The 18,285-nt window shown below is 36.8% G+C and overlaps 1 protein-coding gene across 3 annotated transcripts in view; it reads left to right on the plus strand.

Annotated features, from left to right (window-relative positions):
• Positions 1–18,285, plus strand: part of sbf2 (SET binding factor 2) — a 133,539-nt gene that overhangs the window by 46,348 nt on the left and 68,906 nt on the right. For all 3 annotated transcript variants that reach the window (XM_079604907.1, XM_079604908.1, XM_079604909.1), the window contains exons 4-12: positions 2,408–2,539; positions 4,927–5,037; positions 6,088–6,193; positions 12,505–12,637; positions 12,974–13,082; positions 13,181–13,294; positions 14,537–14,614; positions 14,881–14,994; positions 17,857–17,985. In XM_079604907.1, coding sequence (XP_079461033.1) covers positions 2,408–2,539; positions 4,927–5,037; positions 6,088–6,193; positions 12,505–12,637; positions 12,974–13,082; positions 13,181–13,294; positions 14,537–14,614; positions 14,881–14,994; positions 17,857–17,985 — 1,026 coding nt within the window. The remainder of the gene's footprint in view (positions 1–2,407; positions 2,540–4,926; positions 5,038–6,087; positions 6,194–12,504; positions 12,638–12,973; positions 13,083–13,180; positions 13,295–14,536; positions 14,615–14,880; positions 14,995–17,856; positions 17,986–18,285) is intronic.

Below are 18,285 nucleotides of genomic sequence, written 5' to 3' on the forward strand. Positions count from 1 at the left end.
GGATGTGTGTACTGTAGGTTTATGCATCACGGTTATTTGGTGTCCTTTTGGAGTCTCCAAGTGTCCCTTTTTGTAAAGACACCTACATTTCCCTTAGAAATCTTGCATATTTTGTGTGTATCACCTGGTTTACTTTGCTGGATATAGCAAATGATGACAAAATGAATGTGTTAAATGGTGTTAAACTAGATAAATGGGGTATGCTTAATTTCGATTAAAAAAATAGATTACAATCTAATATAAAATATCTGGTAATTTGACCTTTTTATGACAAAATGTCATGTGGTGTGACTCCCCAAAAACTAAAAACTATTAATAGTTTTCACTTGGTTGCACAACGATATTGTTATTATGTTAAAAGTTGTTTTGACTTTAATGATGAAGTCTTTTAATGTTCATAATCATTTTAATGATTTAAGAGCTGATGATGGTTTTGTCTAGCCTGGGAAAACCCAGACCACTTTCGGCAAATTTAGATTTGCTCTGCAAGTGGGTCTGGCAAAGAGCCCATTGAAACCCATTTCCAATCCGTCGAAATCGCGGCACCAATCAGAAACGTTGGGGCGGGCTTTACACGATGACGACAGAGCAGAGACGGTGACTGACGCAGATTTTGTACATTACAGAGATGGATGCCGCCGTGGAACATCACAACATCACTCGTTCGAATCAGCTATCTCGTCTGTTTCAAGCGATTTAAAATTGTCATTTTCGTTAACACAAACAGAGAATTGCTGAGAGTCTCGAGATGTTTCTCCGTCGCTCTGCATACGTCATGACATTCATCGCTCTGATTGGTTTTAGATCTATCTGACGTCCGTTGGTGACGCCCCTGTGGAAATGAATTGTCTATGGAGCTTTGCCAGACCCTTACTCAGTTACAACTGAGAGTGGTCTGGGTTTTCCCAGGCTAGGTTTTGGCTTTAGTGATCCTAAATCCAACTACAGCTCCAGCATAAAAATCCCTGGTTATGAACAGGCGATTCTCAGCATAAATGTGAGTTTTCCTTTAAACCAAAGGAAACCAACATAAATACAAAAAAAGTACATTTCTAAGAACACTTTTTTTTGTATGTAGTTTCTGACCTACTACATTTTTGCTTAAATTGATAGTTTATCATTGATTTAATCCTCCCGTTGTCCCATAAACTCAGTTTGGGTTGTACATGGTGTATGATTTGTTTTTTTCACTGATTGCATCTTTGGATGTGATTATTTAGGAAATTGAATTTTTCCAAATACTCACATGGAGCCAATTCAACTCGTACACTAAAGCAGGACTTGTAATGTGAGCCTAGATTCATTTAAATAGCATTTCAGCCCTTGGGACAAGACCCTTGCACAAAACAAACCCAAAATTTAGCCAATTTCCAAAAGTAAGATCTATAAATAGACCAGCACCTCCAGGTTCCTTTTGTGGTTTCATTACACCCAGCATGGGTCACTCCTTTATTCATCATGCAAGCCTATCTTAACTTTTCTCCATCCTTTGCGACACTAACTCTGTCAACACGCTGTCACGCTTTGGTTCGCTTCTCTTATCGTTCTCTTGCTCTTTGAAAAAAGGCAGCGCTGCTCGGCTGACCTCATGATCATTATCGCATTTGATGTATTGAAGTGCAGTGCTGTTTTCAGTTTCTTTTAGGAAACCGGACTGAGCCTGTATACTGAGCGACAGTCACTTTATACAGACTAAGCTTATCTATAAGCTCAGCTTTATCAGCGGTTCTGAAAACATGCAATCATTTGATCTTTATGCATTATTTTCCAATGCTCTCTCAACTCCTCAACCTAGATATTTATCAGTGGTGAATAACAAAGGATTAAGAAACAAAGCCCTGCAATCCCCCATCAGACGCACTGTCCATCTCCTCTGAGGACATTGGATTTTCAGTCTTCACTCTTTGCTGTTCTTTTTCCACTCTGTCATTAAATAACTCACCAACTCGGACAGCACTACTTTTGGTCACGAAAGTACAAACTTGAAATTATGCGCTTTGAATGTTACTTGGTTTTCATAAATGGTGTTTTAAATCAGTTAAAATGTAAATGAATATAATATATTGTAATGTTATAATTTTGATTGCTTTTTGATAATGCAAAGTAAATTGTGTTATTATGCCTTTAACACAAAAAAGTTTGTTAATATCAAATGAAAATGTTTCCATTGGAAAAAAAAGAAAATACGGAACTCCTCATTTCAGAAATCTGATTAGAGTCTGTTTAAATTTAAAGACATTATGAGTGAATCTGACCCAGATGTTGATTCTTCCGGAATCACGGCCAGGTATTATCCCGTGTGCTTTCTCTACACTTGTCCACCCACTCAAGGAGTATCTCAGCCACATGGATTTCTATTTAGCCCAAACGTAAAAAAATATATGTTTTTGATTCTTTTTCATTTCAGGGCTCAAAGACGCTGGAGGCAGATGGGGATGAGGAAGAGGAAGAGGAGAATGGTTTGATCCAGCCAGCTCAAATTTTTTCACCCAAAAGTTTGATTCTTGTCACCAGGCTGGATTACCCAGAAATATTTAGGGTAATGTAAAGTCTGTCTGTCTGTCTGTCTGTCTGTCTGTTTATCTATCAATGTGTCCATTCGTCTCTCTGTCTATCCATCCATCCGTCCATCTCTCTATCTATCCATCCTTCTGTCTGTCTGTCCGTCCATCCATTTTTTATTTTCACCATTTCATGAAAAGTAGTCCTGTATTTGTTTTCCATGTGATAAAGGAATTATTTCAGTGTTGTTTCCTTATCTATTTGTGTCAAACAGTGCTGACCATTTGAACTATCCTGTTTTTATAAAGTCTCTTTGTGAAACACTGCCTCTCAAAAAAACGTAACAAACAACAACAACAAAAACTTTGGTTTCTTATGTAAACTTCTGATTTTTTATATTCTGAAAATGTACAATGGATCCGCCAATTAGTGAGTGAGCTTTTCTTTGGCAGACCGTGCAATGTCATACAATTCCAAAGTGACCAGTAACTTACTTTAGTATTTAGGCAAAATCCATTTTTCGATAATAATTGCTTGTTCATAATTAAGAATTTTCATGCTGGAGCTTTAGTTGGATTTAGGATAATTAAACCCATCACTGGTTTGAGAACGGTATTGATTTGTCAGTTCTTAAATCATTAAAGTCAAAGACTTATGTCTGCCGATGGATGAAAAACAGGGATTACAGAGACAGAGAGGAATATCACAGGAGCTTAAAAGAAGGAAATCCAATTTTTTGCTGACTGCCTGCCTCAAGTTGTTGTACTTTTGGCCTTCATTCATGTATTTGTCTTGAGCTATGCCTGGGAATAAGTTAGTTGAGCTGTATTACTTGGTAAAGGACCAAATGTTTATAGTCACACACCATATCCCTTTGTTTCTCAATGTGCCCTTTGTAGAGGGCACTGTTATGCCCTGCTGGTATTTCCTACTATTTATACAGATAATTCTCCAGATTTATTTTCCAAAGAACGATTGAAAAGTAAATATCACTGTTATTTATGTTTGCCAAGGACAGCATCATTACTATCGCTCATTCTTTTGGTTATGGATTTGAATCAATAGTTGAATCAACTAGATGACGTCAACTTGTCATCTAGTTTTCTCTGACTAGATGACAAGTTGACGTCATCTAGTCAGAGAAAAAGCTTCGGTCTTCTAACGATTCATAAAAATGACTCAGAGTCGACTCTTACTTTTGAAAGACAATAACTTTATATACGGTGCACTTTCATATTTCAAACTTTGCAGGATGTTTTTGTTCACTTAGATCTATGTTACACACTACATGACGTCAACTTGTCGAGTTATTTGAATACGATACGCCCACTTATTGCGCTCCAAGGCCAGGGAAAATATCATGGCGACGAGACGCTGTGTTCTGAAGTGCGACTCAAAAGCCAACTTTTTTCATCTGCCCAAGGGGGAGCATTTGAAGACTAAGTGGCTACAATTCATATAACTATACCACAGAAGACCTAGCTTCTAGGTCTTCAATGACAATTGTATTGAGATATGTGAAGTGTTTGTCGTTGTTTTCGGAGTTGTCTTAAAGAATTGAGTAATACCTCGTAGTAACGTAACTGCATTTTTTTTTTTGTAAAAACGTTATGTTTATGCATCGGGCTAATGCAAACAAAGACTGATTGTGCTTTTACAATATGAACTCTGGGCTATGCTCGCTAACATAACATTAAATTCTTTATCTTATTTTTAGTTTTTTACTACAAACTACAAAGCAGTGGACTATAATCATTATTATAACACAATTTAATTGATAAAAGCATCATTGTACTCCGTGTTAAACAATAAGTATTATCTCTGTAAACACTGCTGGGTCATCTGACCAATCGCAGATTAGCGTCGCGCAAAGGAGGGGTTTGGAAAAATGAGTCGTTGAACGAATCATTTGGGAGTCGGTGAGCAAATCAGGTAAAAATAAATGCATATTATACGAAAACAAAAGTGTTTTTTGACATTGGGGACTCCCTAAACAACATTAGGAACATTTTAAATGTCATAATAGGTGCCCTTTAAAAGACTTGTGATTTTAAATTAGGAATACAATAAAAAAAATCCATCCATCCATCCATCCATCCATCCATCCATCCATCCATCCATCCATCCATCCATCCATCCATCCATCCATCCATCCATCCATCCATCCATCCATCCATCCATCCATCCATCCATCCATCCATCCATCCATCCATCCATCCATCCATCCATCCATCCATCCATCCATCCATCCATCCATCCATCCATCCATCCATCCATCCCAAGTTTGGCGATGGAAATAAGTTATTAGGTCAACACTAATATTGTGACAGCGACTTTTGCTCCACTCATATTTTGTTTGCAAGTACTTTTACGTTGGTGTATCAGGACAAGCTGTATGTATTGCTTTTTTTTTTTTCTCCCTAGGGCTGCTTGGGACTGATCTACACCGTGTACATAGACAGTCTGAGCTTCCCTCTGGAAGGACTGGTGGCAAACCTCTTCACATGCTTGGTTCCAGTGGCAGGAGGTTCCCAGGTCAGACATTACTTTAACCAAAGAATTCCTCGTCAGTCTCGACCCTGACCCCTGTGGATATTCGAGCACACAGAGGGTTAGCCAGGGTTCATTTGTGTACCTGTATACCTTGAGGACGGCATCTTATGGGTGTCTCACATTCCATATTGTTTTCACTGGGGACTCCTGAGAGGTGGAAAGGGCTTTAGGGGTCAGTGAGAGAAGCCTTGTTGTTTTGTTTAGAGCTAAAATATTAATAAATGTAGCTCTCATGTTCTGGTTTGAGCAACGCAGTATCCCTCACTTTTATGCTTCTCATTTTTCTTTTTGGTTTCTGTTTCTCCTAATGCAGCAGCTGTGAACAAATCTGTTCTCAAACCTTATGTTTTCTCTTTAAACACAGTTTCTAAATCCACTACTCTTTATTGTACACTCCGCTCATATAAATCAGGCTAAATTAATAAATCACCAAATAGATAGTTAAACAATCTAGATATTGGTTTCAGGGGAAATATATATATGCAGACCGCAGAGTTTTGCTCGCACTCGTGTTGAAATCCCCAGCTTATGTTGTTTTTGATGTAATTCACCAATACATTTGAAAATTCCTCCAGAAACCATTATTTTCCCAGCTGGATTGGAACATCATGGTGATCAAACAGGGCTTAAGTTATAAACAAACCTCAGGAGAGGTATATATTCATCTTTCAGTGTGAGTCTAACTCCATCCACTAGGAATGTGACATGTGTGCGCATCTGTTCATGAAACCGTCCATGTGCAGCTTATTGGCTCTGTTTAATGCACATCCGCTGTTTCTTTCAATACAAGTGCCAAGATCTGGAAATAAAAAACTTACTAAACCTCTTAAAAAAAACTCTGACCTTGACACCATAGTGGATATCAGTGAAAAAGCATTAAAATAATTGATAGAATTATTAATAAAAAAAAATATTATGATTTCAGCCTGTATTCTACTATCTGTGTAACTTTGAGTTGTTATTTGGTGTTCATTGATTGTTTTTTACGTCATGCATTTGTTCAGACCAGAATGTTTGTGTTGATGTTCTCAGAAGCTCTTTTCATTGGGAGCGGGGGACCGGCAGCTCATCCAGACCCCACTGAATGACAGCCTGCCAATCAGCTGTAAAAGCGTAGCGCTCCTCTTCCAACAGTTAGGTGGGTACCTTTGACTTTTATAGGAGTATGCCAGTAGAATACTGTCTACAGTGTAAATTGCATGGTATACTTCTTCCATGTAAGATCTTAACTATTCTTTGGCCTCGTTTACACCTGGTATTCAGATGCGTTTTGGTCGATCGTATCACAAGTGGACAAGGGAGACACATTCCCTTTACACCTGGTGTTTTACACGTGCGTGCGTGCGTGTGTGTGTGAGAAATTACATTTTTTGTCTTCAAGCCAAACTTGGGTCTTCAGCCATCAAAGTTTAAATCACGTCTGGCTAGAGCTCTTCCTATAATGTTCACGCATTAGATCAGTAGACGGAGATGGAGTCTTTTGTGGCTGTTTGAACACATTCGATCACATGAGCGTTTAGACTACGAAAGCAATCTGGTCAAATGTGTTTTTCACTACCTCTGGAAGTGGTCGAAAGTGGACAAGCTCAAAATGTTTTTGACCCCGTTTACACCTGTTTAGTGTCGTTCACTTGTGATCCGATCGACCAAAACGCATCTTAATATCAGGTGTAAACATGGCCTCTGACACATTTTTTTATCTTTTCCATATTTATGCAGACATCTCCTGTCCTTTATAGTTCCGCTTACTGTCCCTTCCTGTAAACATGTTTTTGTAGAGAGGAGTCATATGAGCATAAGGAGAACTGGGGAAAAAAAATTTTTTTTTTTACCTGACATTGTATATACGCTGAATACTATAAATGCCTTCATATTATCACCGAAGGTCAAGGTGTGTTAAATATACTTCGGTTTTTTCCCTCTGTCATAACAGTGGACAACAAAATACAATTTGTAAAAATAAAAATTCAAAACATAAAAATGATTTATATTTTACTTTGAAGTACGACTGATCAGACACATATAAACTTACAATAATGGAAATTAAAGTTTCAGGATTTTTTTTTAATTGAAAAGAGAGTCATTTCTAGGGTGGCTTCCTGTTTCCCCTGCATTGTGGGACTTTTTAGGGAGCAAATGTTTTCAGTGCACTGGAAGGATTTTGCAATTGAGAAGATAGCCCTTAAAGTGGCCGACTCCCTGATCAGTGCGCTGACTACTGAACTAGGGAGCTGATTGAGACGCCCCCTCGTTCACAATCAAATAAGTACATTTGTGACTTTGTGAAGTCTTTGTACGGATGGTCAGATGATTTTGCTTTTATTAAAGAACAAAGATACTCTTTAGATTTCCTTCTCAAATCTCAAAAAAACTTGCGCAGTTCATTTCAGCTGAAATGAATTGCATTAAAACAAAAGGGAGACACACCAAAAAATTTTCCTTTTTAAATTAAACTTTTTCCACTTAAATTTATATGCTGTTTATGTAATTGTTAATGGAAACAGTTGTATTCGATTTGAAGAATGCAATATGTAAAAACCTGCTGATAGATTTGTTTGTATTCCTGTAAGAAAAATGTCCATTTTCCTGTGTGCTAATAACTTGATGCAGCTCTGCTGTGTGATGAAGTCACGCTGGCTGCACGTTTCGTACTCAAAAACAAATCGTTCTGCTCGATGTTCTTTCACAACCTATGAATGCACACATGGCTTTGAAAGGGTACAGTGATTAGTCAAATGTGTCATATTTTGTTACATAAAAACAAAAAATAAGTTTCAAGAAATACAGTTCTCATTATCAAGATAATTTTTTTTTTTTTTCATTTAAAGTAATTTATTATTATTATTATTATTATGAAAGAATGGTATTGCATTGGCCTGCAGAGGAATGTACTAATGGTGTGTGTGTGCTGTCCCACGTTCAGCTGGAGCACAACACGCAGCATTTGCACACGCACAACTTTACAACTGACTAATTAACACCATGGCAACATCCTTAATGCCATTTGTCAGCATGTAAGATTCGATTTTTCAAATTGAACAAACAGAGCACGTTCTAAATCTGTCAAATAAACTCGGAGGCCTTGATTCAGCACTGAATGTTTTTGTTCACCTAGTGTTGTGGAAATGGAGAAATTAGTTTGACCCTCTTCCCCATTTTCCTTGTTTCGTGTCATATAATATCATAGTTTTGTAATTGTACAGTGCACTATTTATAAGATTGGTCATGATTTATTCTGGCCAGCATGTGACTTGAACTTTTTCAACTTTTAATGTGGAGTTTTTCATTAGTTCACTGAGGTTTCTTATATTTTGCGGATTTATGTAGATCTCTGATTAATAATGCTCTTACTAAACAATCCCTTCAGTCTCTTTATAAACCTGATAACCTTTAAAGCAGTGTTTTCTTTTAACAATGTCTTTTCACATGACCGTCTCTCTAAGTGCTTTTATATGAGCGACAGTCGCCTTGTCATCTTAAAGGGTGATCCTCACAAAGCTAGTCAAGAACTGGATCATGTTTCAACCCAAAATCACATTGCATCAAACATAAAAATAAATAATATTAAGAAAATGGAGATATAGATAGATAGATATACCGTAGATTACATATACATACGGTTCTATAGATTACATATGCAGTAAATACAAGATTTTTTTATTAAAGGTGGGGTATGTGATTAGCAAAACGGCCGGTAGATTTTGAAAATACACAACTCAAATGGTCCTACCTTCTTTCCTTTGACTCCACCCATTCAAAGAACATGGACCAATCAATGGTACGACCGATTGATTGACACACTTACTGTCCAATGATTCTAGGTGGTCTTGGAAATGATTGGCTGGTGTTTTTTGAGTCCTGCCTGCTCCACAGATGATTAAATTGCTTAATTTTTATTTCCGTGCTTCTAACTCAGTGGCTGTAAGTGGGTTAGGAATAAGATTTTAATTGATTTTGAAAAAATGGCCAAAAAAGAGAATTACAACCCCACCTTTAAGTCGCTTATGCTCATAAAGGCTGCATTTATCTGATCTAATACAGTAATATTTTGAAATACTGTTACAATTTTATAATATTATTACATCCTGCGGTGGCAAAGCTGCATTTTCAGAGTTAACTACTCTTCAGTGTCACCAATATGCAGATATTGTGCTCAAGAAACTTTTTATTATCATTGTTAAAAACAAATAAACAGCATTTGTGTGAAATATAAATCTTTTGTAACATTATAAATGTTTTAGTTACATTTTTGATTTATTTAAAGTTATTAATTTCTTTACAAAAATCGTACTAAACTCAAACGTTTAAATGATAGTGCGTTTAATGTATTATAATATAATATAACAGGTTACACTTTATTTCGATAGTCCACTTTAGACATTCTACTAACTAGAAGTAACTTTGCAACTACATGTCAACTAACTCTCATTAGAGTATTAGTAGACTGTTAGGTTATGGTTAGGTGTTAGGGTTCGGGTTAGGAGAATAAGTTGACATGTAGTTGCCAAGTTACTTATAGTCAGTAGAATGTCTGTGGGGGACCAACAAAATAAAGTGTTAGCAGATATTAAGCAGACAGTCGACTAATACTCTAATGAGAGTTAGTTGACATGTTGCAGCAAAGTTACTTATTGTAGAATGTCTAAAGTGGACTATTGAAATAAAGTGTTACCATATAATATAACATAATATAATGTTAATAATATCATATCATACATCAACATCATCTCTTGCTTCCCAAGATGTTTTAAGATGTTCTTAGAGAAACAAACCAACTTCCCTGGATGCCTGTAAAGATCATTAGTACCTGCTCTTTGTCCTGCAATAGAAAGTTCACAAGTGGGGGTGTAAGACGGCCATGATCTGTGACCTAACAGTGGAAAAAACACCACCCCCAAATACCATTCTAGGTGCATGGTCTCTGATAAGAGCATCATGTCAATTTGTCATCCTCCCAGATGTCTGGTACTGATCTTAAGGTTACCTAAGCCTGTAATATCCCAACAACATGCCGAGCTACATGAGCTAATAAAAATGTCAACACTGTAATTTATGCTGTACCTCTTCTCCATTGTTCTCCTCTGTGAATCAGCAACAGATTTATCAGAGTCCCCTGGCTCAGAGCTCATCCTTGGCTAGACTGCATATTTTCAATTGGGTTATGTCAACATTAGCGACCTTTTCTCACATGCAAATCTTCATCTTACCATGGATTCATGCGATTAACATCTTCAACATCTCAGCTTCAGGTTCTCTTAATCAAATAAGGAACACAGGAACACTTGTCTGTCAAATTAGGTGTCCGTTTCCTCTCGCAGCCTGCAATAGGACATCAGCGCAAATGACTTTATCCACATTTCCGTCGTCTCAGAGAGGTCACATCAGAGTGAGGCCTGAAGAATGGCCTGTCTCACCATGAGAAATAGAGGAAAAGGAGCATATTAGCCATCATAAGGCTCACTGTTTATTGTTTGCAGCTTTTGGTGTCCCTGTCTATGTATGGGTCAGAAATGTGTGGCCATTCCAAAAGATAAGTAAATGTCACAAGGTCAGGACAAGTTTTACTGGATGCCTCACAAACAAGATTATGAAATGTGGTGTTGTATTTGGCAGGAGACGACTCTGAAATTCTAAGGAACAATCAGGAGCTGGTAGTCATTCCTGTAGGCAATGCGCTAGCAACCACTCATAGCATGACGACTCAACATGTCGCACGTTCACGATTACTTGTTACGTTTCTAAAACGGGTCGAATGGAATGACAAGTATGCAATTGACTTCATGTTCCCAAACATTTCATCCTCTCTTTGCGCATTGTTGGATTCAGGTCCTGTCAACAGGACAGACAATGTGAATTTTCATATCTTGTTCCTGTTTATTGGTGCGTATCAGAGTTTGACACAGACATAATGGGAACACTGACCCCGACAGCGCTGCGGATATGTCTGTTAATGGCTGCCTGTCGGTTTTTGCCGAGCGTGTGATTTATAGTCTCAGTGGTATGTTGATGACAAACAAAAACAGGAACTGTAAACTTTTATCTCTCACTCTTTCCGACGACTCCCGTTGAGGAGTTAGCCGTATGATTTATGTCTCTATTTCATATTTGCCATTCTTGAGGCATTTTTGCATCATCATGATAGAGAGAAATATGCAAATGAATTGCACCCGCTGATAGTGTTGTTTATTTGCATGTGTTCTCTGTGTTGTTTAAACGCCAGATTCACTGAGTTATGTAAAACGACGGAAACAAGCCCAGAAAGTCACAATTTCAACACATTGATAACGACCAGCGGCTTGTGCATTATCTTTGTTTTTCATAGATACTTTACTTGCCAAATAAGTAAATAAAATCATGGACAAGATATATTGGTTTTATTATTTTACTTGTAGATTAACGTTGCCCAATAAACACAATCTGTAGCAATCGGCCTAGAAGCTAGATGAAGATTGCAGTAATATAATAATAATTTATGTATTATTGGTATTACTCTGCAAGCTTTTTTAACGGACTAGTTATCTAACATATTTAGTTATGGTGGAACATCTATTTTATCCCTTTTTTGAATCTATTTTTCATCTATTAAGTTCTCTGTCATACAGCTCTTTGTTTCATACTCAATATAAAATTATTTCTGAATTTTGTTTATTGCTCTGAATTTAAACCAGTAACAATCAAGATCTACTAGCTCGCTCTCTCTCTCTCTCTTTATTTTTATACTCGCTATAAACTGAATTTTTTATTTTTTTTTGTAACAATTATTTGCTTTTGCTTGTCCTCAATAAGTGGCAATTATCATTTAAATTTGCACTTTTGTTCAATTTAAAGTAATAAAAAAATATATATATTTTACTTAGTAACAATCAAGATCTTTCCCCAGTGCCAGTGTTTTGTCTCAAGATGCACACTAGAAATATTTTTCAAAGCCACATTTATAAAAGCTACTTAAATGTCCTAATTGAACTAAGGCCTAGTCCTGGCTTAATCTAAACCCTATCTGTGAAGCCAGGCCCTAATATTATGTGAATATGATTATATGGTTTTGGATATACAGTATTGCAGTCACTGTAATGTTCTTGTTTCGGTTTTGTTTTCCCGAGTTCTCGTCCTTGTTTGTTACTATGGTTTCTAATTGAGTTATGCACCAGGTTCTTGTTCTATTAATTATCTTGAGTTCGTGTTTTCTCCTACAATATGTGGATTCCTGTTCTGAGTAATTTTGGATTGTAAATAAGACTGTTGGATTGTATCTTCTTCGCCGTGCTTGCTTGCTTACCGGCAAATGTGACAATCGTATATTGTTATGTAATGTGTCGTGATCAATATCCTATCATGAGGTAGCGGATGATATTCAGCCCGTTCTATTTTCAGGAACGGTTCTTGAAGAAATGTTGCTCAGCAAATGTTTCATTAGTAATTGTGCATTTGTGTTGTTTGCATATGTTCCAGGAATCCAGAATGTTCTCAGTCTCTTTTGTGCGGTTCTGACGGAGCACAAGGTTTTGTTCCATTCTTCTAGCTATCAGAGACTAGGAGAGGCCTGCCGTGCCTTAGAGACCATCATGTTTCCTCTGAAGTACAGGTGGGGTCAACATCGACTGTTACTGATATACCCAGACCAGAATAATTGAACTTGATAACGGCATCTCATTTCTTTAGCTACATTATGAGCCTATTTCAATCCAAGTGCATTGCGTAAAAACCAGGACACTGCTGTATCAAATGAAACTTAAAAAAAGCTTGATTTAATGATACTCTTCACAAATGATAAGCGTGTAATTTTGCAAACATGTCTATTTTTAGGGTATTTTGCAATAGTCTGTACTATTTTTATGCTTGGTATGTAATGAGAACAGTCGGATGTTAACATCTGCTTGACATGTTGATTGTGGTTGCCTAACTCTCATTTGGACCACAGCTACCCCTACATCCCCGTCCTCCCATCTCGACTGCTGGAGGTGTTGAGTTCTCCTACGCCCTTCATCATCGGAGTGCATTCCATGTTCCAGAGCGAGATCCAAGAGCTGGTGAGCTCAAGGCCATACAGAAAGACATTTTTCAATCTGCCTTAAAACAGGTGGTCAGATTCTGGTAACAATGATTGGGTTTTGGTTTCTGTTTACAGCTCGATGTGATCATTGCTGACCTTGATGGAGGAACAATAAAAATCCCGGAGTGTATACACCTCTCACAGCTTCCCGAACCCCTGTTGCACAATACTCAAAAAGCACTGTCCATGGTAAAAAAAAAAAAAAAAAAGTTTTACACACGTGTGTAAAATTGACATGAGGTTGTGTCATTTCTTTAATGTGCCAGTTGGTTAGCATTTAAGTAGATATATAAAGTATAAGTGTTAGTATATATATATATATATATATATATATAGTATAATGTAATCTGATTTTCATCTTGCTACATGAAAATGATTAAATTCATAAATATATTCTGTTTTGTCGCTGTCTGATGGAAAACACTTTTGTTATTGTCGCTTTTTACTGTAGACTGTATTCATACTGTTTAAATTGTGCATCAAAATGACCATTGGAGGGATGTTTAATCTGATTATCTATATAACAAGTATCTCCACTGACTTTGAGAAGTGTGCGTCGAAACCTCGTATGTTCTGGTTTCCTCAGCTGTCTGGCTGTCACTTTACACTAGAGTCTGTAGCTCATGTGTTAAGCCCAGAAACTGATTTTGAGGTAAAATAGTAAGTGAAAGCTCAGATTATAATAAATTAATTCTACAATAATCAGTAATCAACCAACTGAGTGCTGGAAACATGAGCCATTGAAACCCAATCAAAAAAGTTAAATTCAAATATCTTACACATGTTATGATAGATTGTACTAAAGGTGACTAATTGTTTTGATTCATTTTGTAAGATTTCTTTTTATGAGAAAGAGCTTTTCCATGCTCTTGGAAAAAAAAATATTTTGGGAGATATTATGTGTTTTTCATCTGACATCAATGATATGAATATAATGTAGGTCTTGAGCCAGATCATAGATTCTTGGGACTGGGCTTTTTTTGTCTTGGGCCAATAAACATCCAACTAGAAACCATCCTGAACCCTAGTAACCATATAGCAATATCATAGTGGCCAGGTTTGCACAGTAATCACCGTTCATATATATAAATAATAATAATATTATAATTTCTAAAAATATATAAAAAAGTATAATAATATAAAAAATTATATTTTAAATAAATACATTTATATATTACTATAACTATTTGCTTTTACTAGTTGTGCATAAATTCTTTACACTTCACCTTTAAATCACATATTTCATCATTTTTCTTCAGTAGCTAATCTGCATTTTCAACATGCGTGTTTTTTTGTTTGTTGTTTGTTTTTCACACAGAATTGAATGATGATTGTGACTAGAGACATTCCATAAGCTATATTTGCACCATTTGTCTTGTTCCCACAGATAGCAGGATATTTCCTCACTGTAAATACCTTCTTTGTCTTCAGGTTTTGCATCCAGATCTGGAAGGAGCAGATAATGCCTTCCCACCCCCTCGTTCTGCTCCATCCAACCTCAAACTGCTGGTAAAAGCCTCACATGTCTTTTTTTCGCTTTTACAATCTCGCAAAGTAACATGTTAAAGTTGCGGACACGCATATGGCCGACAAGGGAGTCAATTATTGGGTCTTCAGGGGGCAGAAATATCTGTTTGTTAAAGAAGTTTGAACTCCCATCACGTACGCAGTTTATTTTGAGACGAGACATTTTTCACACTGACTCATTCCATCCTCATACGTTGGTCTGGAACGATTCTCAGTCCCTTCTATTCTGGCTTTCTTGTTTTTTACAGGATAAGGAGGTGAGAGCGGTCTTCCTGCGCTTGTTTGCACAACTCTTCCAGGGCTACCGGTCCTGTCTGCAGCTCATTCGCATCCACTCCGAACCTGTGATTCACTTTCACAAGGTGAGTGGAGGGCGCTGATCGGCAACTTTATGGTGTTAAAACAGTAAATGGCCCCATCAGCCCACGAGCGATTAGGAGCAATTACTGTCATCATGCCAGATCATTCCAGCAAGTGCTTGCATAATGACTGTACGAGAAGGATCGTCTTACTAATTATGTCCAGGGTTTTCAACAAGGGGTCTATAACGGTTCTGCAGGCGTCTGTGGACAGATATACAGTATAAAACACATAAGATATTCTTTAAGAAGTTGACCAATGTTTTATATATTCGAATGAATTTCTAAATGTGGTATATTAATGACCCGTAAAAGGAGTAGTTCTCTCAAAAATGCAAATGTAGTCATCATTTACTGGCTCTCACCCGTATGGCTTTCTGTGGAACACAAAAGGAGATAAGCATTGTACTAGTCACTCAATGAATGGGAACTGGTGCCTTTCAAGCTTATAGGGATGAAAAATTGCTACAAAAATCTAATGAAAGTAGGCCATACAATGTCAAAATATAAAGCAAGACACAACTGGCAAAACCCATAGTTTTTTCATGGACTGGTAAATTTTGAGATTTTAGGCAATTTTACTTCCATTATATGTCTTCTTTCAGACTAGTGGGAAGAAAACATTCAAAATACATATTCAAGTTTAATTTATTACACTATCTATTTGAATAGTTTTCTATTACAATAAGTTTTGTCAAAATGTTTTTTTCTGCTGCACCAAGCAATAAATCCCCACTTCGGTGGCACTACATACAGTACACCAAACTTTACAGTTTTAGTCCTGTCTATATTCTGAAGGTTTTACAGAGAGCTTTGTTCATATACCATTTGCCTGATTTATATAACATTTATTCCTATCAATTCTGGCTTTTGTTCCAAAATCTCCTCCTTAACAACATTTAATTCTTAATATGTCCACAAAATGAAACTCTATCCAATTATCAGATTTATTTTCTGGATATGTATGCAAATAAGTTAACTAGATAAGGCCTCATTTGCATATTTAAAAATAACATTTCATTAAACTTGTAATACATAACAATTGTTTTAATATACTGTAATTAATCAACCTGGGGAAGAATGGTCATATCAGGAGGGATGTCAAGATTAACAGTGAATAATGGCATACATTTATCATATATATTTAGAAGACTTAGCATGAGTCATATGAACTACTGTTATGATACTTTTAATGGTGTCGTAAATTGACACAATTAAAATTTTCGGGGATATAATCGCAAAACAACATCCTGAAGGTAAAAACAGTGCATTCAAGTTCTGTCGAAAAGACCGTATTTACTCATTTAACGCACATGAACAGAATCACAATGTCGTAATTATGAGTTGAAAACTTTGGATTTTCTTTTACCCCTGAGTTTGTGAGTTGGGGGGCGTATTAGTGAGAAAGTCTGTAGTTGACGGTAAAATTATTAAAATCGATATGTGTGAAGTTGTTATTATTTTGTTTTATTTACTTTGCAAGTTGCATGTACAAAATACGATAGTTTTGTACAATTTCAATATAATAATATATAACTATTCAGTCTACAGTAGCATCATAAATTGAACAGAAACAAAAAGCCCAAACACACCTGATACACATTCTTTATTCATTTGGTAGAATTAGAGTTAATGGGGATAGTTCACTTTAAAATTACATTTTTGTCATCATATGCTCACCCTCAAGTTGTTTCAAACCTGTATGAATTTATTTCTTCTGCTGAACACAAAGGAAGATATTTTGAAGAATGTCAGTAACCAAACAGTTAACTGGTCCCATTGACTGCTATAGTATTTTTTTTTTCCTACTATGGAAGTCAATGGGACCAGTTACCTGTCTGGTTACTGACATTCTTCAAAATATCTTCCTTTGTGTTCAGCAGAAGAAATAAATTCCTACAGGTTTGAAACATCTTGAGGGGGAGCATATGATGACAGAATTTTCATTTTAAAGTGAACTATCCCTTTAAGAAAAAATCCTTGCTGTATATTTAGTAAAAAAAGGTACATCACCATCTTGCTCCGAGCAAAGTAATTTGAACAAATCTGACATTGTAATTACGACTTCATAATTCAGAAATAAGACCTTCGCATAAGAAAATATTAATCTGATGACCTGTCTTGTTATATAGACTGCCGGACATGCTGTACGGTACAAACAACTCTGACTGGTTTGAAATACAGCATTGTTTATCTGGCTTTAACTCAAGGCAGCTTGCACTTGTACAAACACCTGCCTTTTCATAAACACGGTGAGTTTGGGTCAGCGCCAGAGAATGAAAGAATAATCTCAATGAACTCACTAGATAAGCACTGAGCTTTTCCTCGTCCACGTCTTGCTTTGAAGTGCTTCGGTGCAAACGCAAACGCTCATGCCGATGGTATCGCGGTTCATTTGTTTAAAACACTTTGGTCCATCGGATTGTCCCTGCGGTGAGCCATATGAAAATCATCAAACTTGCATTCACAAGTGTTATTTCACCCCCCAACCTGTTTTTGTTTGTGTCGGCCGATGTCTCTGTGGCAACGTCTCAATACGACCCCTCATAAAGCACCCCACATGGCTCGCATTATAGTACAAGAATGCTTCACGTCTGGAAACTGAGCATCTTGCCCTGCCAAAGGCTTCTAAATTTACTGGCTAATGCTAATGCACGGGATCTGTTTAAAATATACGTATGCCCATCTTATTTGATGTATCTGGTGATGCAGATAACAGACTTTGTTTCTTCTGGAAGTTGTTTTGTTCAGAAAAATCTCTCTGCACCATTTGAATCAAACTTGGCTACTCATTTTGAAGTGGAAGTTTAGCAGATGGTACAATTTTCGTTTGATCACTGACCTTCTTTTCTCTGATATATATAGGCTGCCTTCCTAGGCCAGCGGGGCCTGATAGAAAATGACTTTCTGACCAAGGTGTTGGATGGCATGGCCTTTGCGGGATTCGTGTCTGAACGGGGACCTCCATACAGAGCCTGTGATCTGTTCGATGAGGTGCAGTACTTCTTTGACAGAGCTTACTAAATAATAGAGATGTGAAAGTGCACTGTTTAGGAAGGTAGGGAGCATAATAAGGATGCCTTTTAAGTTTCTTTCTTTCCACCTCACATGTAATTGCAGTGGAAAAGGTGGTCACACTTTATGTTAGGTGGCCTTAATTACTATGAACTTAACCAGTTAATTCAATATATTTATGTACATACATGTTGGTTCATTGTAACAACATTTAAAGTATGTGCATTTTAACTTTACCCCTAACTGTAACCCAACCCCTACCCCAAAATCTAACTCTAA

Source organism: Phoxinus phoxinus (assembly GCF_949152265.1).
Source record: "Phoxinus phoxinus genome assembly, chromosome: 2".
NCBI lineage: Eukaryota > Metazoa > Chordata > Actinopteri > Cypriniformes > Leuciscidae > Phoxinus > Phoxinus phoxinus.